The following is a 24,863-nucleotide window of genomic DNA, read 5'->3' on the forward strand; positions in this document are numbered from 1 at the left end:
TCTCTAAGACTGCTCAGATTATTTTTTCTCATGGTTTCAGAGATCTACTGCAATACATTCTGTGCTCTCCCTTTTAAATGCTCAATATGGTCTTTACGGTGTGGATATATTTCCCACCTGACTATAAATCCCAAGCAAAACTAACAGAAATGATCTGAAACAGGTAACAAATGCATTTTCTTCTGAACATAGTTTTCCTATAGATTTTAAAATATAAATGTGTATGACACCTCATATGAGGAGAGGGGAGTTCCTAGGGAATCAATGATTAGATTACTGCACGATAAGACTTCCCAACCTTCTCCAGCAAAATTGCCTATTTATAATGAAAGGTTTTTTCCCTGAATATGAAATCTTACACTGATGTGCTCCATTTTTTTTATAAGGCAGTGTTGTCTAGTGGACAGAGCACTGCCCTGGAACTCAGGAGACCTGGAATCTATTCCCAGCTATGCCACTGGCCTGTTGGGTGACCCTGGGCAAGTCACTTCCCAGGCACTCTGTGCCTCAGTTTTCCTGACTGGAAAATGGGGTAATGATACTGACCTCTTTTTATAAATGCTTTGAGATCTATGGATGGAAAAACGTGCTATGTAAGATCTGCGTAGTAATATTGATTGTCTTTGTATGGAATATTAGGGGCTCTGGATATTTATCCTGTAGATATCTAGGGGCTTTAAGTAGTTGTGGTGAGTACTTGGGATTCCTACTTGTAAATAATTAGCAATACAAAACTAAGCAACCAGAGGAGCCGCCTCCTGAAGAAAGGTTTGAAAATAGTGCTGTTTGTGTATGTACAAAGCAGGCACCTGGATACAACTGGATACAGGTGAGCTTTGCTTTTGGTATGTGCACATGGCTAACAGTGTGCCTAGCCAGTTCAGTATGTGCAAACCAGGGATTTGAGAGTGCATGCTGAAACATGAAAACTAAGGAGGCATCACACAGCCTAAACATCAGGCCTTTAGATTTTTCAGATTTCTGCAATTACCTGCATTCGACTCTCAAAATAGTAGTCCAAGTCAGCCTGATCTAGTTATGTTGTTTTCAGCGTTATTGTGGGCAGGTGGGTCCCAGGATATTAGCGAGACAAGGTGGGAGAGGTAATATCTGTTATTGGACCAACTTCTGTGAAAGAGACATGATTCCGTGCTTACACAGTGTTCTTCTTACCTTTCCCAGACCTGAAGAAGAGCGCTGTGTAAGCTCAGACTTGTCTCTTACCACCAGAAGTTAGTCCAATGAAAAGATATTACCTCACCCACCTTGTCTGATCTATCTATGGCTTTTAGTGCACCTATCACTGCACTAATTGCTGACTCTCTACAGCAGTTTTTGTTCTTTATGAAAACTGTTGTGAGAGAAGAAAGCATTTCCTTTATGCTATTTTCAGTGTTATCTGAGACCCCATAATATTTTGGGAGAGTCTGTCTGAAACTGTACCTGGTATTTGAGGAAATGCAAGTTTTATTTTCTGTATGTGCCAAAAATCCTCATTAAGACACGGTACTTACTTTATCATGTGTCAAACTTCAAGTACATGAATAGACTTCACTGGAACTATTTCATACGCAGGTGAGTATGGTATGTGCTGAAGTACCAGGCTTGATCAGGGTCTTAATCTTTCAGCAGAACAACACTTAACAGGGATATATTCACATCCCACTGATGCAAGAATTACTTACGTGAATACTTCGAAACCCCATCCGGCTATAGCTGTGAAAATCCTTGGGCTTAGGTCCCTGGCTGGGTTCATGGCACAGCCACTGTTCATTCCCAAGGAACAAGTGAGCAGAAGGATAAGAAGTCCAACTGCAATTGGTTCCAAGCCCTTTGGTACACCCATATTTTTGGTGTCAAAAATAGCAAAGACAACCAGAACAAGAAGAGCTGTTGACATCACCTGTCCAATGAAAAGAAAATATATTGAATAAATATACACATAAGCTCTAAATAGAGAGGGGGCCATCTGGACCAGAATCTTAACTTCCCCAAAATTTGGTGAAGTTTGGATTTGATGATCAGATTCATCCCATTACGGAGAGATGACAGAGCAGCCCAGTTGCGATCCCACTGTCCCTGTAGTTCAAGGTGATAGGAATATAGTCCGGTTTGTCGCCTATTAGCAATAAGCATCCAAAATAAAAAAATCCAACTCCACCCAAATGTTCATCATTTGTAAACACATAATAGAAAGGTGCCCAAGCAATAATAGATAGGAAAATACTGAAAAATGCAAGCGGAGAAATGCAATGTAAACTGAAGCTGCTGGTACCTGGCAGATCACATTCCTTTATGCAATAATTTTGCCAACACAAAACTAATTGCTTCAGATTTCTGCTTTGCTCAGCAGTCCCTGTTGCACATTTGATAGTCAGTTGAAGTGACTATTTGAACACAGCATCCATGCACATTAAAAATGTTGCTACAGAACCATTTGCTTATGATGGGCTTAATCCCACAGACTGTGTACAGGCAAAACTGCCATTAGTCAGCCCAGTGTGCTTACCTGGAAATGTATCCAGGGTTTCTTTACTTGCTGTCTAGGAGCTTCTGAAGAATAAAAATCACCTTTCCCACCCCCTGAGTACTTTATACAGTGACAGCTAGCTCTGCTTGATTCTAGTTAACTTTACGTAAAGTGTGTGTGTGTACATAGACACAAAAGACGAGACTGTCTGAACAGAAAGCAAAGGACAAATCTTAGAAATGTAGAGAAGGAAGTGGCAAGATTTGTTTACAAGCTTGAGAGAGACAGAGAGAGAGAGAGAGAGATGTCCCCCAGTGTCTAAGTACTCATCTACACTCAGGTTTTTGTAGTAATTTAGCTATTTCAGTTAAGAGTGTGATTTTTTTTACCGATATCATTAAATTGGTACAACTCCTAATGTGGTAAGTTTTATATACCAGTATAAAGGTGACTTATGCTGATACAGCTTATTCCCCTAAATTTACAGTTTAAAAAAAAAAAAAAGAGAGAGAGAGAGAGAGAGAGAACCTTTATTCTGGTATTACATCCAAAACCTACATTTAAAGAACAATAAGTTTACAAAGTTAAGCACTCAAAAGTTAGGGAATGCCGGAATTTTCATTGCCTGTACAACCTTAATTTGGGCCCTTTGTGCATATGACTTATGACATAATTTTTAATAGAGCTGCATGGAAAAACTTTGACAAAACAGTTTTCTGTCAGAAAAGACAGTTCTGACAAAATCAAAATACTTTGCAAAATTGAGTCAATTTCCCCAAAAGTTTATTTTTGAGAAAAACCTGGGGGGTGGGGTGGGTAGAAGGGGAGAGTTCTGACAGTGTCAAAACGTCCAATGTTCACATTTTTGGAATGAAATTTTTTTATTTTTTTTTTTTTGCTTTGAAATGACTTCATTTTGAATTTTTTTGGTATATCATGTTTTTAATATAAAATAAAAAAGTCCTTTGTTGCAAAATATTGATCAATACACTACAATTTTTAAAAAATTTGTTTGCAGAGAATTTTGGAATGTTCAGGTTTTGTTCAGATTTGAAATGAAGCCATGTTTTGAAAATCTCAAAATCCTTCACCAAATGGAATTTCTATCCTTTTGACAGCTCTAGTCTTTACATACATAATCACATGCTATTTTTCCACAGTGCTGGAGAAGGCAAACAGAGGCATTAGAGGCAGACAGCAGGTAAGAAATCATGCTGTCATTGAACGAGGAGGTTAAAGTTTTGGAAGGGGTGGAGAAAGGTGGAGGTTGTGGTGGATCGTCTCAATTTTTCTTTAATCATCAAAAATTCGTGCAGAGCAGGGTGGGGTGAAGTGGCATCTATGAAGGAGTTAAAGGTAACAAATAAATGACTGCGGTTCTAATTGTAAACTGCTATTTAGCAAGGGATAACATACATGTACCTAATGGGCCAGAACCCCAGCAGGTATAAATTGGTGTACTCCCCTGGAGACAGTGGAGCAGTGCTGATTTGCATTAGCTGAGGATCTGACTCAATACATTGATAAACATAAAATAGTAGAAGAATTCCAAAGACTGTGTGGATAAGAATAGCTATTATCTGGGGTTTAACATGGCTCTCACCGCTGGAAAGAGCAATTTTAAAGAGTTTTGCTTGCAGTCTGAATGAAATTTTCTCTCTACAAGCAGCAATATCTTGTCATTACTATAATGCATAACAAGGAGTGACCAAAATGATAAACTTGGCCACAGTTGTTAGACTTTTAATTGTTTTTTTTTTAATTGGCCAATTTTATGTTTTTCAACATTTTGTTTCTACAATCAAGACAACAAATGTAACAAGACTAGGTTTTTTTTTTTGTTTTTCTCTGTGTACTTACTTGATCTGCAAATCCACTTATCAGGGACAGATGTGGAGCTGGATAAGTTGCAAAAATATGTGCGGTTGCATTAGATCCTGTAACTATAAGCTCTCCACCACTGTAGTTCATGAGTGCATCTACAGAAAACATATCCATTGCCTGGTTATGCTTACTTATCAACATTACATACAGTGGGAATTGCACATCACATTCTCATTTGGAAGCTATTGGATCCTGTTTTATTTATGGCGAGGAATGATAAAACCACCTCCTCCATGTCTCATTTCCGCTCCTGTGCATTCAGGCACTGCAGTGCACCTCTTGTCTCTTACGGTCCATCTTTCAAATCCAGGCTCATGTGTTCCTTCTTTCTGATTGCTCGCCCCAAACGAGTGCTTGGAAAAGTTTCCTGGTCTTGAACTCATTTATATTGTTCTGCAAAATGTTTCTAGACCTGATATGACATCTTCAGATATCCGATTTCAGCAGCATTCTGATTTTATTGTTGTAAAACCATTCAGGTTACCAGCAGCCAGGGAAAAATGCCACATTACTTTTTGCATTATATTACATTATACAGTCCCTTGCTGTGGTGAAGGAACACTCCCGAGAGATCTCTGGCCCCAAAAGAGCTTGCATTCCCTGCTCTGTGTGAGGGCTTTACTTCAACCAACTGCCAGATATTTCTTCTGATACCCAAACGTCTGCCTGCCTGGAGAAAGGGAGTCACTTCTCTCAAATGTTGCCATTCCCCAGCCAAAGAGTTCAGCTCCCTGGAAGGACCTGCTTGGTGGCATGGGAGTTGGTGACTTAGTACCCTTAATTTCTCTATCTAATTTCGTGTTTACCAATGTCTTTAGAGTTGCATTCCTTTCCCAAATTATAGTCCCTCCTAAAAGAAGGTCTAAAGCCTAAAAGAAAAGACTCCCATTTTCCTAGCCATCCAACCTACTTTTTCTTTCAAATAGCAGACATAACATGGTAGTTAGCTCTTATCTTTTTATCTGTACGTAAGGTATTACCACTTCTAGCATTGGTCTTCATTATGGCCAAGATTTTTTAAAGTGACTTGTGATCGATTCTTGGGTGCTAAACTTGAGACACTTTATAGGGACCTGATTATCACGATGTGCTAAGCACCCACCTTGTGAAAGTCAGGTCCCTTTAAGGTGTCTCAAGTCAGACATCCAAAATCACCCATCAGTTTTGAAAATCTTGGCTGAGAATGGAATATCTTCTTGTCATACTACAGCTGCAGCATGGTATTGTGGGGGAAACTCATTGGGGCAGAAAGAAATGAGGACTCCATTACATATATCAAAATAAGGTATTTTAATGTAAAACTTCCTGTAATTTGACTTACAAAATTTGAGGTAACAAAATTCTGGTCCTAAAGATCCAGCTTTCCAGATCTCCTGCCTGGATCCTAACCTGGAATGAGCTATTACTAGAACTGGGTCTAACTTGGGGTGGGCTCCAAGGCCATGGAAACCTTGCATTAATAGTCCCTTTGCTCCACCTTCCTTTTGCTTCAGCCATTCAGACCCCCTCCGCTGCCCATGCGGTGGGGCAGGAGGTTCATAACTTTTTGTCTGTGAGTTTGTAGTGTGTTAACTATCTAAAAACAACTTGCCACCTTGGCACCCTGCCTGACAAGGAGGAAGGAAGGGGTCACCAACACCAGGGACCCATGAAAACAAACAATGAAAACAAACTGAGCATTGCTTTCTGTGCCACACTCCTGCCTTCAAGTGGTGCTATGGGAATGTAGAAATAGCCTCACCTCTCTCATAATGGAGGTCAGTGGTAAGTATTGCTGGCTAGAGCCGGGAGAGACCCAAAATGGTTTTAGAAACTTCTCAGAGGTAAGAGTGCCCAGGTCTCTACTTTTTGTAATAAAAGGGCAAGCTGAAGAAAAAATACAACTCTGCTGTGTACACCCCATGGTTGTTTTTTCTTTCTAGCTTTGTGTAAAGTTGAGATTAATTTAACTGTGAATGGCTTTTGGGTTAGCCCTTGACTAGTTGACCCCTCCTCAGGCTTCCTCCTTCTCATTGGTGGATGGTTCCATCACAACTATCTACGAATAAAAAGGGAAAAAAAAACTTTTTAACTGTGCCCTACTTTTGTTTAATTCTGTATATCTTTAAAAATTCCATATGTACATCAGTCAGATTATCACAGAATCATGTTGTGTGAAGTACCATCTCTCTCTGGAACATCATTGGTGGTGAAGGAAAATAGCACAGGCAAGTGATGTGGAATAAAATTATAAAAAGCTCCTAAATCCCACTGACTTTCACATAGGCTTTGGCTCCTAAGTGCCTAAATCACTTTTTAAAAAGAACGAGAAGTACTTGTGGCACCTTAGAGACTAACACATTTATTTGAGCATAAGCTTTCGTGGGCTAAAACCCACTTCATCAGTAATAGCCCAGCTTAACTGATGACTCTCGTTATAGTTGGTATGGCAACACGCATTTTTTCATGTCCTCTGTGTGTATATATCTTCCTACTGTATTTTCCACTGCATGCATCCAATGAAATGGGTTTTAGCCCACGAAAGCTTATGCTCAAATAAATTTGTTAGTCTCTAAAGTGCCACAAGTACTCCTCGTTCTTTTTGCTGATACAGACTAGCACGGCTACCACTCTGAAACCTGTCACTTTTTAAAATGAGACTTAGGTTCCTAAGTCACTTTGGTGCTTTGGAAAAGTTTACCTGGCTTCAGGAACCACAAGCAATAGTATAATGGGAGGAGCATATATGGGTGTAGGGATTGAACAAGGACTAAAGGAGAGAGAGAGGAGAGGGCCTTGGGAAATTGGAGAAAAGAGAGTTCCTGTAATCCTAGATCCTAGGAGACAGTAGCAGAAAACAAAGAAAAGGAGCTTTCATGAAATACAAACACCCACAGAGATCAACAGAATTAAGGATGGGACCACAGAAGCATGGAGTGAGTCCTTTTAAACAAGAAGCAGTGGTTAAAGAAATGACCTAGTCCTGGAGGATTTATCTAGCCAGGGAGGGCTATAAATATACCGTCTGATATTTTATTTTTCTATTATGCCTCAACATGTCATAGAGAGAAGCATGGTCCAGACAGAGCGGGGAGTAAGAAATTCCTGCATTCTAGTCTTGCCTCTAATATGTGACCCTCTGCCTCAGTTTCCATCTCTAAAATAGGGTTAATACCTAGCTCAAAGAGGTGGTGTGAGATTTAGTCAGGTGGGACTTGATCTGTAGCCTCACGGAACAACGTTGATGTTACTCGTATAAGAGCTGTTGGATCAGTCCTTCAATATTTCTAAAGTCCTTGCAGGAGGAGAAGCCCTATATACATGCTAAGAATTAAATAAGTAAAAGTCTTTGTGAGAAATACATGTTCTTAGAGTATCTAATTTGCCAAGAATGAGTCATTTTTCTACATTTCAGAACTTTTTCTGTTTTCTGAAATGTTAGTATTGTCGAACACTTGGGAGGTCAGAGCCTTCCCCCTTAGTTCTTCCTTTCTCTTTTTGACATAGGCAGGGCCGGCTCCAGGCACCAGCTTACCAAGCAGGTGCTTGGGGCGGCCACTTCGGAGAGGGGCGGCACATCCAGCTGTTTGGCGGCAATTCGGCGGACGGTCCCTCACTCCCGCTCGGAGTGAAGGACCTCCCGCTGAATTGCCGCCGCAGATCGTGATCGCGGCTTTTTTTGTTTGTTTGTTTGTTTGGCTGCTTGGGGCGGCCAAAACCCTGGATCCGGCCCTGGACATAGGCCCCAGTCCTGCAATGAATTGTGTGTGGCAGACCTCTGTGCCTGCTTGGAACTCATTGAAGCATCAGGGTGTCAGAGATTTCCTTACTTCTTGCAAGTCCTATAGGTGTGTCTACTATATACTCACCATAATAAATCCCAAAGACAGCTGCTGCTCCAACGAATGCTCCCAGGAATTGTGCTAATATATAAAAAGGTAATTTGGTCCATTTCAACCTTCCAGTTGCACACATGGCTAATGAAACGGCTGGGTTTATGTGACCACCTGAAAAATAAATCACAAAATAATACCAATAATATAGATAACACAGAGAAATAGGAGGCAGTGGAGTGTTTGTAAAAATGTGAGCACTTTTGAACACTAGACCATGTGCCTAGGTTTGCTGGGCAAGGGGTTATTTTGCTACCTCTCACTCTTCTCAGTATTTGGGGGGAGGGGGAGTCAGTAGAATGTTATTGACTGTTCATTCTGTTTCCCAAGCATTTATTAAGATTAAGAAGTAACGTTCACTTGGTCATGCTGCAAATCTTGATCTGGATTCTGGGCTAATCTGAACTGCACTCAGGAGAAGGTGGCATTAAGTCATCTTTATGCTCTTTGATCCTGGGGCTGGATGGGAACTGAGCCTTCCCTGGCATAAAGTAAAATCACCTCAGACTGCTCAGGTCGTGCTGACTAGAGGCTATCTGGAATTGAGATCACCAGTGAATAGATGCACTCTTACCCCTCACTGGTGAATAGACGCACTCTTACCTCTCATCGCACCCTTACCCCTCCCCACACTCCTATGCTGAGTTCAGGAGGGCGTGTGGCCAGGGAGCCGCTGTGGTGACCCTGTGTAAGCAGAGGGACCTATTTTTAAATATTTAGGAATGCATTTGTGACAGGGACCGTGTAAGTACCTAGATATTTAGGAAGGACGAGATTTCTCCAATAGCTGAGTTGGCTGTAACAACTTCATTATCAAAATCTGAATCGTGTTGTTTATTATGTCATGTATTATCCACTTCCCTCAACACCTTTTAATCTGCTTTGGGGAAAAGTGTTGAATGCCTTTGTAAACCTCATTATTGCTGGATGTGCACTAGATGCTTAAGAAATGCATATTTCTAGTTATAGTAATAAGTAGACTTCAAGATATTCTAAAATGTAAATATGATGAACTTGGATTTTGCTACAATATAGAACATGTCATGTGGTAACTTCCAGGTAAAGCCACATTCAGAGATATATTGAGACAAGAAAAATGATGGCCATTGTCTTTGATAAAATGTATATAAGAAAGTGACCTTTGTCAAAGGATAGCAGTGGAGAAAGGGTTTCTCTCTGCTATTTCCATGTTTACTTGCACTGTGTTATCATCTTGTGAAACATAAGCACCTATGACACGTGAACAGATAAACACAGATAACAAGTAGGATAAAGACCTCCCTTGTATCCTCTCCAAAACTGTCCCTTGTATCCTTTCCAAAACTGTCATCAGTCTGGAATGAATTCTGAACTCCTCTAATTCTTCATCATAGAGCTAATAGATGGATGGGAGCTTATTTAACAATCCTTCATGCGAATTTCATATGTCCTTGTCTTATCTTTCTTTTTTCTTGCTCTGTCTGAAATGAACAATTTTCTTTTCTTTCAACAATCCCACAATCCCACACCTGTGCTTAGCGGGTACATGCAGGGGAGATGATTATAACCTGGAAAAGGAGCTCATTAGAAATGGCTGATAAAATTAGATCTGCAATGGGCTAGTCTACTGGGTGGATTTACCACTGACTTGGGAGAGACTCAAGTTTCTTGGTCTTTGAGCCACCTACTGCTCCTTCGAATGACGAAGAGGCTTTGGAAAGTGTCATTTCCATTCTAATTCAGCCAGAAAGATGGGGAAGCCTCAACAGTGAAATGAGGAAAAAATGTGGGGAGGGGAATTCTCAGGGCATTGACAGGGATGTAGACAGCCCCAGAATGGTGGGAAAAAGGGAAATTCCCTTAAAATGGCATCTAGAAGAAAGCTCGAATTATGCAGACCTTTTAACCTTATGATACAGGGAGTTAGAATTTCCTAAAGTACCAATGCAAAGGATGTCAGCAGCACTTAGCCCTGGGAATGCAGGATTCTAGTGAGCCAGAGGGTGTATTAATGAGGCTATGTGGAAATGGATATTCTACAACATATACAAATAATTAGAAGTTGGGTTGTCACATCCTATTGACACATCTGCTCTTTCCCAGAGAAAATTTGCTGCATGCAGAATCCCTTCTCAAAGGAAAAGCTTTGCAACCTTGCCACAGATGAGCCCCATATATTTTAGACAGGTCCATATGAATATCCTTTAAAGGTACAAAAAGTGAGATGTGCTTTCCAGGTTATTTTCATAGTGCTGCATTGGAAGACCTAACCTAACTGTATCCACATCACAAGCAACAGCTGTAGTTAATCCTTGCTCAGATTAGAACAGCATTCCTGACATACTGTACTACCAAATTAAGCTTGTGTGATACTATTGAATCACACTTATCTGTCTGAGTGAAGGTAATGAGATCTGGCTGTTTCACAATACAATGAACCACTTCTTGGTATGAATCTAGAAACATCCTCTGTCAGTTATCTCAATGTATTGTCTGCGTAAAAACACACTAGAGAGGAGAAAACAAACAGCCACAGCAATTCCTTCCAAGGCAACTAGATTTAAATGCTTATTGCTCGGCTGAACTGCCCCTCTTTATCAGTGGTCGCAGTTTCCTCAACCGAAACTAGAGGGCAAGGGAACCCTTTAACTTTAACCATGGCAGTCTCCTCTTCACTTGCAATTAATTTTGCTTAAGTTATAAACAAAAAATGCAAGCTTCCCTTTAAAATGCAAGCGGGAGCTAACTCAGAATAAACACTAGAGCTGAAAGGAGGTATACAAACGCTCCCAGGATCAATTTGGTCAGAGCCGAATGGGAGGGTATAAATGTGCTACATGTCGGTACTGTAATGAGTTACCTCAGTGATAGGCACATTAGAGATGCCTGGATAGATTCACTGATTTTATTTATATAGAGACAAGTGGAAAGGTAGACAGAGAAACAAAGGGAAAGTCTCACAATACAAGAAGAGAATTATTATGGGTTTGCATGTTATTCCCAGATAATGAAGAACATCTGGCATGTTTAAACCTTTTCCTTGAATCCCTTTATCTTTTATTGATTTCTGTAATGCCTGATTCTTAAAAGTTACCCAACTGACGTTATTTTACAAATCTGGGGGGGAGAGGCACGGAGGGAGAGGCGGAAGACACTTGCTACTTTACTGACCTGAGACCTAGATCTGTAGTCTGGTTTAGTTCCCCTTGCTGCAGACATGGGGAAGGGGATGGCAAAGGTGTATGTATGTCACCTTTATATATCCCTGATCTAGGGCTGGCTAGTGATGCAAGTTAGAGCAACTTCAGGGTCACTCTAACTTGTACCCAGCTGGGAATCATTGTAGTAGCTGGGCATGGCTGGACTCTACAGCTTTTCCTGGCCATTACCCTAATATGGCTCTTATGCTGTCCAGGGAGCCCTCTCTGCTGAGGAAACTTCAGGCCAGTGGCTTGGCTGGTTTCTGACCTGGTGCAAAGCACTTATTTTAAGGACCAGGATCCCGAGGGGCCTTAGTGTTACGTGTTTAAATCCAGAATGGAAACTGGTGGCTGAATTTATTAAATACTGAAAAGGGAAAGTGTGGGGAGGGATGGGATTCATGGAAGATCTGATCTATCCTCTGCTATAATGGTACAGACAGCAACTTGAAGTTGCTAAATGTGTAACTGATAAGAATACCATGAAACTGGACTATATATAAATCTGTGAAAGCTGTGGTATGAATGCTTCACAAAAAAAATGACTTACCAGACACGCCCCCAGAGACATACACTGCCATAGTGACTGCCATTGCAAATCCAACGGATATTGTTACGGTTCCACCCATGGCCCCTCGGCTAAGGACGGCTTGGGCAACAGACCCACATCCGAGCACCTGTAGTTCAGAAGGGAAAGGTAAAACATGAGCATGCTGGCACCAAGCTGTAAATGAGATCTTACTGGATAGTTTGTAACTCCTGCTTGCTGCCTTAATGGCAGGGGAAACGTGCTAGTCAAGAAATGCAAGTGTTTGAAATCAATGGCATGTGGACAACCAGTACTTCAATTGTGCTGGGTATTGGTTTTCATCTCCCTCAATTCAGTGGCAGAAAGCGTGGCTTGTTGTGGGTAGGAATTCTATCCACCAATGTCCTATAGCAGGGGTCGACAACCCTTCATTTATTCACTCTAATTTAAGGTTTCGCGTGCCAGTAATACATGTTAACGTTTTTAGAAGGGTTCTTTCTATACGTCTATAATATATAACTAAACTATTGTTGTATGTAAAGTAAGTAAGGTTTTTAAAACATTTAAGAAGCTTCATTTAAAATTAAATTAAAATGCAGAGCCCCCCGGACCGGTGACCAGTACCCAGGCAGTGTGAGTGAGACTGAAAATCAGCTTGCGTGCTGCCTTCGGGTTGCCTACCCCTGTCCTATATTATAACAGAGAAGGATCTGGTATTCATGGAATAAAAATGAACTTCTAGGTTGGAAGACAAAGTGCAATGACAATGTTACATTTCTCTTTTTGCTTCATTAAAAGGCAACAAACCTAGCTCTTGCCTCCTAGCTCTACTTATGTTGGGTATACATAGAATTTTATATGGTCTCTCCCAAGAAAATGCTTTTGAGCTCTGTTGGTGAAATTCAGCCCAGCACGGAGCCTGCATCAGAGCCTGCGGGCTGTGTGTCGCTGGAAAGGAACACACCTTTGGGTGCACCAGCCTCACAACATTCAACTTGATTTATTGTGTAAAGCATGTTCAAGTTTATATATTTATGTTGACTTTTCTTTCAGACGAAATCCTTTTAATGCTGCCCTTTCTGAAGTCCACCTCCCAAACCAAACAAGTCCACTCCAGTGGCTGGATGCTGATTGGGGAAGATCATTCTGTCTGGTAAGATTTCAGTTCCAATAGGTTATTATAAACAATGAGAAAATGATGATAAAAAATTGTGAAATATATCCCAACAGTTTCTTAGCATGTAACTTTGATTTGAAACTCTGGATTACACAGTTCAACCAGCTAGTAAAAGAGCAATCTTTGGAGATTTTATTGTGTGCTTATATAATGCTGTCTGGAGATCAGACAACACTCTGTCTGAATGTGAATTGCTAGAATATCATGTAAAAATATTTAAAATGCCAGGTGTCCATAAAATGGACAGGACAGTATAGAGGAGAAGAGGTTGGAACAATTGGAAAGATCCACCGTTACATAAACAAAGGTCAGAAACAAGAATGAAAGACCAGGACTAATTAAGTTGTGGGCCTAGGTTGGAAGGAGACAAGCTGGAGCAAGTTCTGGAGAAAACAGCCAAATAGATCTACCTGTTTTCTGTTGCCCTGTGCAAACAGCCTGTAAAATAAATAGTTATACATGCTCACTAGTGAATGCCTCTTTCCTTTACCACTTATGCCTACCTTTTCGAAAGTGCTCAGCACCCAACTGCTCCTATTGAGCGCCAAGGGGATTTGCTGTGTACTGAGCGTCTTGAAAATCTGCCCACTTGTGACTATTTTATTTTAAGTATCAGGGGGTAGCCGTGTTAGTCTGTATCTACAAAAACAACAAGGAGTCTGGTGGCACCTTAAAGACTAACAGATTTATTTGGGCATAAGCTTTCATGAGTAAAAACCTCACTTCTTCCTATGCATCCGAAGAAGTGAGGTTTTTACTCACGAAAGCTTATGCCCAAATAAATCTGTTAGTCTTTAAGGTGCCACCAGACTCCTTGTTATTTTATTTTAGCGCTGTTCTTGGATGTGTGGACAAGCGGAAACACTCACATGAGTGCTTCATTATCTCTGCATTCTCCACATGGCACATCATTAAAATGAGCATTCTCCATCAGTTCACACGGGGGTTGGGAGGGGGGAGAGTCATTCTCACTAGGTTAATGAATTTACATTTTATGCTGGTTCTCATCAAGGTCCCAGTTCAGCAAAGCACTTAGACTGATTAAGTCCATCCCAAGTCAGCAAAGCACTAAAGCTTATGCTTAGCTTTAGGCACATGCTCAAGTCCCACATTAAACCAATAGGGAAGATTGTGAATGTCACAAAAGGCAGGTAGGCACCCAGCTCTCGCCACAAGCCAGTTTGTGCCTTTGAAAATCTCCTTTAAGCACATTTCTAAATGTAAGCACACACTTAAGTGCTTTGCTGACTAGGGATCCACAGCTGAACTGGAGCCTGGGGCCAACAGCCTGAACACTTCCATTTCCATGTCCATCTAAGAGGCTAAGGCTCATTGGATAGTAGCATGTGCCTCAGGAGAGTGCAGTCTGACTCACTCCTTGTTAGGTTGTGAGTGGGATCATCTTGAGCAATGTTAATTACCTTGGTGATTCACGTTCATGTGCATATTCGTTTTCTACCTGTCCATGTGTATGGGATTCTAATTTTTCTTGCTCCTCATGAACGATCTCTTTCTTATCTTTACTTAAAAGTGATTCCAAGTTAGCCAGTGCTAATCACCTCTCTTAATCACTGTTGTAATGTTATTGGGAACCACCAGATGGCTGCATTGCAGATGGTCTTCCTAACTCTGTTTATCTGAATGTATATACATTTGTTCTTGGAGAAGTGCGTATTGTGAGAGTGAAGCAAATTCTTTGCACAAGCTAAGCAGAACAGCAGTAAAAGCCTATTTTGCCTTAGGCCTACTCTAAACTACAAAAGGTTTGTTGGTATAGCTATCAGGCAAGCCCTCCTAGGACAGATGCAGTTTATACCCAGGAGCGCCGCCAGCTTTTCTGCTGCCCTAGGCAGCGGAAGATCCCGCCCCAAAATGCTGCCCCCCACAGAGGCGGCGGAAGGTCCCGCCGCCGAAATACCGCCACGGTCGCCGCCCCCCAAATTGTAGTGCCCTAGGTGACCGCCTAGACCCACGAATTCCATGCTTCAGTCGGCTTTATGCTATATTAGGAGTGGAACACTTCTGTAATGTATATTCTCTCTTGTGCTTTAAGGATGATATACTTAATGATTAGACACTCACAACAAAACCTAAAACAAAATGCATTTTTAATTGTTTTCAAATCTGACTAGTTTTATTGTCTTTAGCTACAGCCTGGGTCATTCAGGCTCATATGCCTGGATTGAAGCAGCTCAAGACTTAGACCACAAGACTGGTGTATTGGAATAGTTGATGGGACCAGAGCTGGTAGAGGATGAGTAAAGCATTGTGCTCTGCAGCTACTTCATTCTTCAGACTTTGTAACGGGAATATCTGAGGAATTGCACCAGGCAAGACCTAGTGAATGACACAGCTTAGAAGTGTAACAAAAAGATCCCAGTATTGCTATGGTACCTATGTACCTTTCTGCAGGTACAGTGTGCGCTCGGTCAGTTGGTATCCCTCAAGTGAATGGCTCGGCACAAGTTTTGCAGGCTCAAAAAAGAGACCACCTTCTTGAAAATGTGACCCAGTCAGTGTGCGAGAGAGACAACTGGGGTGGGAAGATGAGGGGAGGCAGGGAGTGCTAAATGCTGACTTTTTTAAATATATAGTGATGCCCTGGGCCAAGTTTTCAGCTCTAGCCCCTCTGTTTTTGTGCTTGCACCCACAGAAGCAGGCACACAAACTAAAATTTGCACAGGTAGCTAAGGCACTCAATGCCTTGCCCAGTGTGTATGTGTAATGCTTGCCCATGCGCAGTGAATGAGTACTGTCTATCGTGGGCACAGTCAATTATATGCATACCAGGAGCTAAGCTTGCAAGTATTGCAAATACCGCCTCATAATATAATTGCATAAGCAGCAATTTAATATCTTGGTAATCTCCACTAGTCTGAGCTGAAACTGGACTGGATCATCACATTGTAACTCAATATTTTGAGTTTCTAGGCCAAGTTCAGCCTTCAGTTACACCCATGCAATCTCACTGTTTGAAACAATTGAAATCAGTGGGGGTTGCCTGCGTGTAAATTGAAGGCAGATACCTTTATCTTATCTTGTGTTGCCAAGTTCTCATCTCCTCAGCAGTTGTCTGCAGCCTCTTCTGCTTAAATTTGCCCCTGTAGCTTCAGGGCTGACTCTTTTTGTCCCAAAACAAATAAGATTACTGTCGTCAATAACATGTAGTTTGGCTGGGTGTGGGATGGCTGTCTGCACATTCTCTGCTAGAAGAGCTTGCTTTTCAGACATTGAAGCTTTTCCTTTGTCTTGGGTAATATGACAAACATCAGGGGAAGGAGAACAATTGGGCTCCTTTGAGCATAATATCCTTGTTGCTCCCTGGCAGCTTGTAGAACTTTCCCAGACATTGGGGAGACTGAGAGCATACTGACTCCATCTGTGTGATAGTCAGGATTTCTGCAAAGATGTATCTAATAATAGCATTTTTGGTATTAAAAAGGGTTTTCTGAAAGGTCTAAGTCCAGAACTATAGAGAATATATTTTCTATAGAGGCTATAGTGTCTGAGTCCTTTTAAAGTGCAATTCATAAGTATATATAAGAATGGTATCTCTTTACTCAACAGAATTGCTTCTTGTGTATTCAGAGTCCTGTCTACTTCCTGTAGTGCCAAAACGAAGTTTATTGCTTTATACCGCTGTTAGCTGCAAAGAGCCAACACAGTTTAGACAATGAGCTGCATTCTTTTGCATCTTGCGCATCATCATCAGAACTGTGCACTAGGCTCCAGTCAGTTACACTTGTGCAAGCCTACAATGAGTGGCACAGGTGTTGCTGAGGGCAGAATATGATCTCCAGGATCTTTACAACTGCTGATATTGTACAAAAAGGAAAGAACTCAGCACAAACTCAGGCTGATCCCAGAGGTGGCAGTTACAAAACCCATCTTTTAACTTGTCCATGAAGCACTCTTAATCTGGAAGTCATTGAAAAATAATAGTGTCTGTTTTAGTCACTTTTCAGAGGACAGCCACACTTTGACACGCACGTTTGCTTGCTCCAAGGATCACTCTAATGCAGTAGAACTTTCAGTGCAGATTTCTTTATGAAGAGAGGACAGCTTCTTTGCCCCTTTCCGACACCAGACCCACCTTCCTACCTTTCTCTGCAACCCCCGGTAGGCATTTTCTGTTGGCAGGCAAAATGCCTTCTCCCTCTTTCTTAGGCAAGGTGGACCTCTTTAATATTTGTCTGGATTATTCTACAGCTGCATCTGGTTCTTTGAGGCTGAGATGCCCCAGAATGCAATGCAGTACAATAGGCTAAAAGTCCTATTATCCCATGAGAGAGAGTCCTTACTGTATCCTAGCTTCATCCATTCTGAGTCTGTGGAAGCAGAAAGATTGTCATGGGACCCTGCTGGGAGCTTGGAGGACCATCTCTAAGGGAAAGCTGTCTGACATGACATCCTTAAGGCAATAGCCATATTTCCCCCTGGCTGTTTAGGATTTTGCAGGATATAGGATTCCAGAAAGTCCATCAGGTGGGCAGCTGAAATGGCTGCAAACTGCCCTCTGCTGGGTTGTGGTGGGGAACATGTCTAACCAGTTGTAAGGGACAAGGGTATAGGCGGTCACAGCTGAGGTTTGCCCACTAGGGATGGGAGTTGCCTGGCAGGAGTTGGAACAATCGCAAGGCCAGGTCCCATAAACAAGAGTCAGGGTCAGAGTCAAGCTAGGGTCAGAGACTGGAGATCAGAGATAGTACCAGGTTAGAATCAAGAGGCAGAAATCAGGGTTGAAGTCAGGCTGGAGTCAGAGACGGAGATCAGGAGATGAGGCGAAGTCTGGTGTTCCAGCAGGCCAAAATCTGTGTGGCTGCCCCGACAACTTCCTGGGGCTAAGTAGGAGTACTTGGCCAATCAGAGGGCCACAAGATACAGTCATTCTGGGTCCCTTGGGAAGTGCTTTTTGCGGCACCTACTCTGCACAGTGCTCCCTAGCTGTGCCTCTGCATGGCCTCCCAGTGCCACTGTGGGAATATCAGCTGCCCTGGGCTCTGCAGACCTGAGTTCTAGTCCCTGGGTCCTAACACCAGCGCAGCCCATAAAGTGGTGTCCCTGGCCTGGGATTGGGTATAGCTAGGTTCTCAGGCGAGGTGCTAATTTGCGCATGCCTTTGACAACCTCCGCCAGCTGGGTTCTGGTGGAGTGCTCCAGGGAAACTGAGGATATGTCTAGGCTAGAAATGCGACTGCAGTAGCGCTATAGTGTAGGCACTTATTACAGTGATGGAAGGGGGTTTTCTGTCACTGTAGTGATGGAAGGGGTTTTTCTGTCACTGTAGTGATGGAAGGGGTTTTTCTGCCACTCCTAGAGGCAGTAGCCAGGTCGATGGAAGAATTCTTCCACTCCCTTAGTCATGTCTATATTGGGGCTTAGGTCAGCCTAACTATGTCTCTCAGGAGAGTGAATTTTTCATACCCCTGAGCGACTTAGCTAGGTCAATCTAACTTTCTAGTGTTGAGCAGCCCTGAAGCTGTCCCTGACCTGTGGATGCCTCAAGGAAGAGGGCCAGTGAGAACGTCAACAGCCCTTCCCACAGGTTAATTCTGCTACCCTCTTCCATGGGGCATAATAGGCCTTGCTAGTGCTGCAGGGTGTGATCTGCACCTTCTTGTCTCAAGGGCTGAATCTATTCCAAAGCTTCATTTTCTAAAATGAATGCAGACAAAGGAACAGTGGACATTTCCGATCTGCTCAAACATTTGACACATGGAAATCTAGTCAATTAAAGAAAACTCAAAAGAACATAGCTGTAATGCAAATCAAACAAGTAAGTTTTTTTTTAAACCCTAACACTTCCGTGCCCCTCCCACACACCCCTAAAAATACCCCAAACAGGTTTTTTTTATTCTGAAATGGGAGGAGAGTCAGAGACTCCACTAGGGTCTTTTGTATTGCTGTCAAGCATGTATAAAAGTTGCTTTGCTCAGCTACTGCGGTGACAGACAGCAGTATAATCAAAAGAAAGAAAGAAGTTTACAGGTCGTACCTCTGCCAGTTTGTAAAACCACAAAAATTGGCAGGGGGACAACCACATTTTCCTATTTGAAAAAAATATTATTTTTCCCTGTTGCTATATGAAGGATCTTCACAAGGAGGGGAAACTGGCTAAATACCTGATTCTACGGGGGGGAAACAGTGAAATTGATCATACGCAAATTGCTGTCAAATGCACAAAGTAAAACTGAAAATGTAAAGAATATTTTTCTGTGATCTTCTTCAGTTACGGGAATCTTAGGTGTTGTTGTTAATAATACTAGCTAAGCTGTTTTCAGACAGAGACAATTATCAAGTCGATGGTATCCCTTTGAAAGTTTTTTCCTTTGTCTATTTTATAGTGCTCTTTCATTTACAATCCATTTACTTGCAAAATCAGCGTTGCTTAAATCGTTATTTCCCATTTGATTTCCCGATTAGCTGTTTTTATAATAAACTGTAAGATCTTTGGGAATAGGGACCATCTTTTTGCTCTGTGTTGGTACAGCACCTAGCACGATGGAGCCTAGTCCATAACTGGAGCTCCTCAGCACTATCACAATTCAAACCATAACAACAACAGAGGCATGTTTTAAAACAGCTAGTATGTAGGGTCAGAGCTCTGGAAGAATTCAGGGCACAGGATTTTTATGAAGCTTTTTTGTTCTTTCTGGAAAGTCTTCAGCAAAAAGTACTCCTCATCTCCATCTTTTCCAATATCTCCAGTGTTTTGGCTGATATCATTTCTAATTTTCATGGTGCAATAAAAATGTAGTCTACTAGTAAAAAAAAAATCATGTAACTACTTTAAAACCACATGGCTCTTTATCATTAGTTATATATTTAGTTTTGTCCTGCTATTGCAATTTAATCAAACTTGGAGCAATAACTGTGCCATATCCATTCTTCTGGAGATCTCCTGGGACACAATCAATATCCTTTCAGGCTCAAATGGATTTTCCTCCATTTGTTTTCACTATCCAATAAAATAAGGTTTGGAATTAAAGCTGATCATTTAAGTAAATTAAATAGTATGGACATAAACCCTAAAATGATTATCATTTTGAAAATGTTTCTTTTTAATGGCAAAAAACATTACTACTAGGAGACAGTGATATACTGTACATTTCATAGGCTCTGGCAGAAATGAGTACATTTAAGCTTTAAAACACAAGAAGATCTGGTTCAAATTGCTCTATGTAAAATATATATGAGAAATATTGAGCTATAGACCCTACTTCATTTTTTAAAGTAGTGTTTTAAATGTTTTATTTTTTAAATAAGTGTTTTAAATGTTCTTGCATGTGCTATAGAGGAGGAATAAACTGATAAATTGCCCAGGGAAACTGGAAAGGTCTGTACTCTCTCATATTTTTTAATATTTTAATTTAATATTTTAATTTAATATTGCCCTCTTCAACCTTGGATACTGAAATGCTTTTCTGTCCTAAACTAGCCAAGACAACCAGTTTGAACCAATTTCTTCAGTGAAAATTATTTTCAAGTTCTCACTGGGTTTTAGAAATCCAGGAGACGGTCGGAAAGGAAAACACTCTGAAGGAGTTCAGGTTGTACCCTACCTTGCAGGGGTGGAGGGTGTCTGCTTCAAACGGGGGTTGGGATGCAGAGAAAAGAGAAGGAGGGAAGAATTACTTTTTAGCTTCTTGAGAAGAACTAAATATATTAATTTGGTGTTTCCTTGCAAGTCTCATAATTTATTCTTGTACTGAGATGTGTCTGTCTCTTTTCCTTCCTGCACCAACTTACAAACGTAAAAGCTTAAAAAAAGTAAAAGCATGTTTAAACACAGCAATGCTGGCTGGGGAGTTGTATCACCCAGGCAGTAGTGCCTGCAGGTGTTGTGCCTGTATAGGACAGAAGCTGGCCTGATGGCTCCTGGGAGAGTGGTACCTGAAAAGTGCAGTATGTACTTCCTCCAGGTGCTGGCAAATGAATGGGAATGCAGGGCCTTGGTCATGCTCCCAGATGTACAGTCACACCCCAGGTTGGGTGTACAATGCCATTGGTCATTGGCCCTCAGCTGGTTGAACTTTGTTTTCATTCAAAAATAGGATAAATTTTGTAAGTTTAATTTTTTTGAAATGTTAATAGAACAGTGTGACACGGTAGGTCTTATAGGACCAACTTTTGTTGGTGGAAGAGACAAGCTCTTCCTTAGGTCTGAAGAAGGTAACCAGAGTGCCTAAGCTAAACAGAAGGTGGAATAGATTGTTAAGCATAAGCGGTTCACACCTGCTGTAGAAGACCACTTAAAATGAAGTGAGCAATTAAGGGCAGCAGGCAATAGGGTATGTTACAAATTGTTGTAATGAGCCAAGATAAGTGCACTTGTTAAATCTATGGTTTTTAGCATCCAGCAGAGTTATGAATTTAAGTTCTCTGGCTCTTCTTTTGAGGGTGTTGTGCAGTCACAACTGCACCTATTTTCTCCCTATGTCGTCTACCCAGGGGCACCCATTTAATTGTTTCCAGCTTCTTGCTGTCACTTCTTCTGGGTAGAGATTTGTGCCTCTCTCCCTTCTGAGTGGGGTTTTTAAGGCAGTTCCCTGATTTACAGTGTCAAGTCAATCTGCTTAAACAGGCCAGTGGCTGTGCTTTGCTTTCTCTCCAAAGGCTATGACCAGTGTATTGCCTGCAGGTGTAAGTTACCACACTGCTGCTTCTAAGCAAGCACATTTTTTGTTAAGGTAAAAGCATTAGTGAGAGAACATATCAAAACAATAGAAGTTCCTACGTGCATGCTAAAAGGCTTACCAGAGGTCATTGCCTTCTCCAACCAAGGGGTCTGGTAGGTTTTAGTTCTTCACAACTCACAACTGGGTTTTCCCCATGGTTACATCTTAGATCCAGAACCAGAACAAAAACTGGACAGATCAGCCTATTTCTTTATAGTGCTCAAGCCTTTGAGCTTGGCCTGCTGTAACAGGTAATCAGCAGACAATGATACTCTCCTGGAGCTGGGGAATTTGCATTAACCTTTCCCAGGGGACTCCCCAGAAAATCCACTTATTGTTCCAGAAGTCCACACTTGTCTGGCATATTTTCAATATAGTCTTTTTAGAACTGCCAGGTCTGGTATCTGCCACTCAGCCCACAATAATACATAAATTAAACATAATAAGGTTTTTCAAGAATATTGCAGGAAATTGCCATATCAGTCATAAACCATTTTAGGGATGGCTTAGAAATTAATTCTGCCATTATACAAGGGAATGAACTAGAAGTCTCACAATAATTCCTTCTAACCTAAACGATTCTATGATTTTAACAATCAGAGCATACTGAAGGCAAAAGAGTGTAAACTCACTTTATAGTGAAAAGTTAATTTCTTGTCTCTCATTATATGTTCCAGGTTCTTGTAACAGTTTGGAAATTTTATTAGTTTAACTTCATTTTATTTATTTTTATTTTCTTACTTAATGGGCCAAATTTCCAAAAGAGCAGCGTCCAAATTTGCGCCTGCAAAATTTGCACCCACATTTTGCACCTACAGTTGAATTGTGGATGTAGTTTTGATTATTTTGCAGTCAGGCTGGGAGAGGCTAATGTACTCAGCAATGTGCATGCAGTTCAGTGCCAATTTTGCTGGCAAAAGTTATATCTGCACAAAGGACTCTGGGCCCCTGTCCTTTGAAAATGTATCCCAGTTTACTTATTGGTACCTCTGTGTTAATCAACAGAAGCCAATCAGATGGGGCTGCTGATATTGCAAAGATGAACTGAATTCTCTTTTAAAACCTTTGCACAGTACAGAATGCTTGCAGCACCTGAAATTAAAATGTCATATACTGGAAAGCCTGACTACCACAATTTTGCACTTTGGGTAACAGGAAACACAAAGGATTTCCTGTAACTTTTTAAAAAATTATTTGCTGTGAAAAACATTTTAGGTTTGAAAAACATTAGCTAGCCTTACTTCCAGTTCTTCCACTCCACTGCTAACCATTCAGCTCAGTTAGAAAGAAAAACTACAGTGAGATATGAACTGCTGTTTGGAGCAAAAACCTAATTTTGATAAAAGTACAATTAGGGCCAGAAAAGTGACTATGCAAAAATATCTCCCTCACTCAACACAATCTGGTGCCTGTGTGTTGGGCTGACTGTCCTCTTTAGTGACAAAAGTAAGCAATGTTTTTATTACGTTTGACTTCTGTTTGCAAGCAGGTTCAATACATTTGAGAGAGAGAGAGAGGGATTATTATTTGGCTTGCAGGTCATCAGTAGAATTCCCAACAAAATTCTAGCTTCAGAATCTATGTTACTGGTAAGTTTGCAGGAGCCAGAAAACTTTCTGACCCCAGGTTGAATTTGTGGCATTGGCAGATAGGAAAAAACACAGACATTTTTACTTGTAAAATGCTCTGGAAGTTCAGGACCAAACTGTGTCAAGTTCAAATCATGAGTGATGATTATTGTGTTATTTGTACTACAGTATTGCCAGAGGTGCTACTACATAGAACTCTGTAACATTGTAGAGCCACTTTTCAGAGTATTACTGTACCCGAGCCCCACAATGCATAGAACGTTGTTATAAAGGGTGTTGCCATAGTAAATGATGTATCAAAATTTCAATTATAAATGCATTTTAATCTTTCATTTATAACCGCTTTTTTCTCATTCATGACTAACCCATCCTACTTCAAATCCCTTCTAACTAACTTTTCACGTGATGCTTTCTGGAAACTGTCAGTTGATAACAGCTAGTAGCTAGGTGGCTATTAGAAGCCACTGATATCTATTTAATTTATATTTTATAATACACAAAAATGACTGAACCCTCTCATTCTATAAATAGATAGTCTAACCTCTCTTCAAACTTTGGATTTTTGATCATGCCAAAACTTAAATCATCTTTGTTTTTAAAAATATAAAATTTGTAAGTACTTATTCCATAATGTAGGCTAAACACATCTTTCATTTAATAAACAGAAGTAAATAATCAAGATTTAAACTGGCTATTATCCAATAAACACCACTTTATAAGGACTTCAAATATGGCTTCGCTAGTGTGGATCTGCAATACTGTGCCATTCTTAATGTGCACTGGAGTTCATATGGAGTATGGAAGAAGAAAAATATGAAGTCAGCTGAATTGTAATGGATTTATTGACTTGATTGTGACTTGACCAGCAGTCAATGATTGATTTGTAGATTTTTTTAGGCAGGAATAAACCAAGATGTGGTATTTTGGTGCAAACCCAAAGAGGAGTTTATTTACAGTAGGAACCAGGAAAAAAAAGTGGTGAATACAATAATAAAGTGCTTGCAGTTTGAAAACAAGACAAAAGATATTGATGACCACAAGATAAATAGGCATTCAGTCATTAGTCAAACAACTGCTCTTACCTTCCCTCAGTCTGTGCTAGCGTCTTCAACACAGCTAGTGTATCAGATCTCCACAGACCGCAGTCTTTATGCACACAACAAACACCCATCCGTTTCAATGGGAGTTACACAGGAGGCTTTGCAACTTCAACCTCAGACTAAAGCTGTGCAGAAGGACAGCAGCCATCCTAAGTCCTCAGCTCTTCCCCCTTCAAGGTCAAGTTTAAGGGTTTACGTGCACTGCATTTGGGGTGTGTGATTGCAGCATTTTGCAACATACATACCCAAGCTAACTTTAATCTAGCTAGCGCGGGTACCAACAGTACTGAAGCCACAGTAGCATGGACTTCAGCGCAGACCAGTTGCTTGAGTAATTACCTAAGGTTCTGGACAGGCTTGAATGGCCTGTGTTGAAGTCTGTCCA

At 41.0% G+C, this 24,863-nt stretch overlaps 1 protein-coding gene across 2 annotated transcripts in view; it reads right to left on the reverse strand.

Annotated features, from left to right (window-relative positions):
* The window catches only part of AQP9 (aquaporin 9), a 40,337-nt gene that overhangs the window by 10,648 nt on the left and 4,826 nt on the right, over positions 1 to 24,863 (reverse strand). For both annotated transcript variants that reach the window (XM_034783048.1, XM_034783049.1), the window contains exons 2-5: positions 11,956 to 12,082; positions 8,203 to 8,340; positions 4,331 to 4,449; positions 1,686 to 1,903 (exon numbers count right to left, since the gene is read on the reverse strand). In XM_034783048.1, the coding sequence (XP_034638939.1) occupies positions 1,686 to 1,903; positions 4,331 to 4,449; positions 8,203 to 8,340; positions 11,956 to 12,082 (602 nt within the window). The remainder of the gene's footprint in view (positions 1 to 1,685; positions 1,904 to 4,330; positions 4,450 to 8,202; positions 8,341 to 11,955; positions 12,083 to 24,863) is intronic.

This window comes from Trachemys scripta, chromosome 10, assembly GCF_013100865.1.
Source record: "Trachemys scripta elegans isolate TJP31775 chromosome 10, CAS_Tse_1.0, whole genome shotgun sequence".
In the NCBI taxonomy this organism is placed as follows: Eukaryota; Metazoa; Chordata; order Testudines; family Emydidae; genus Trachemys; species Trachemys scripta.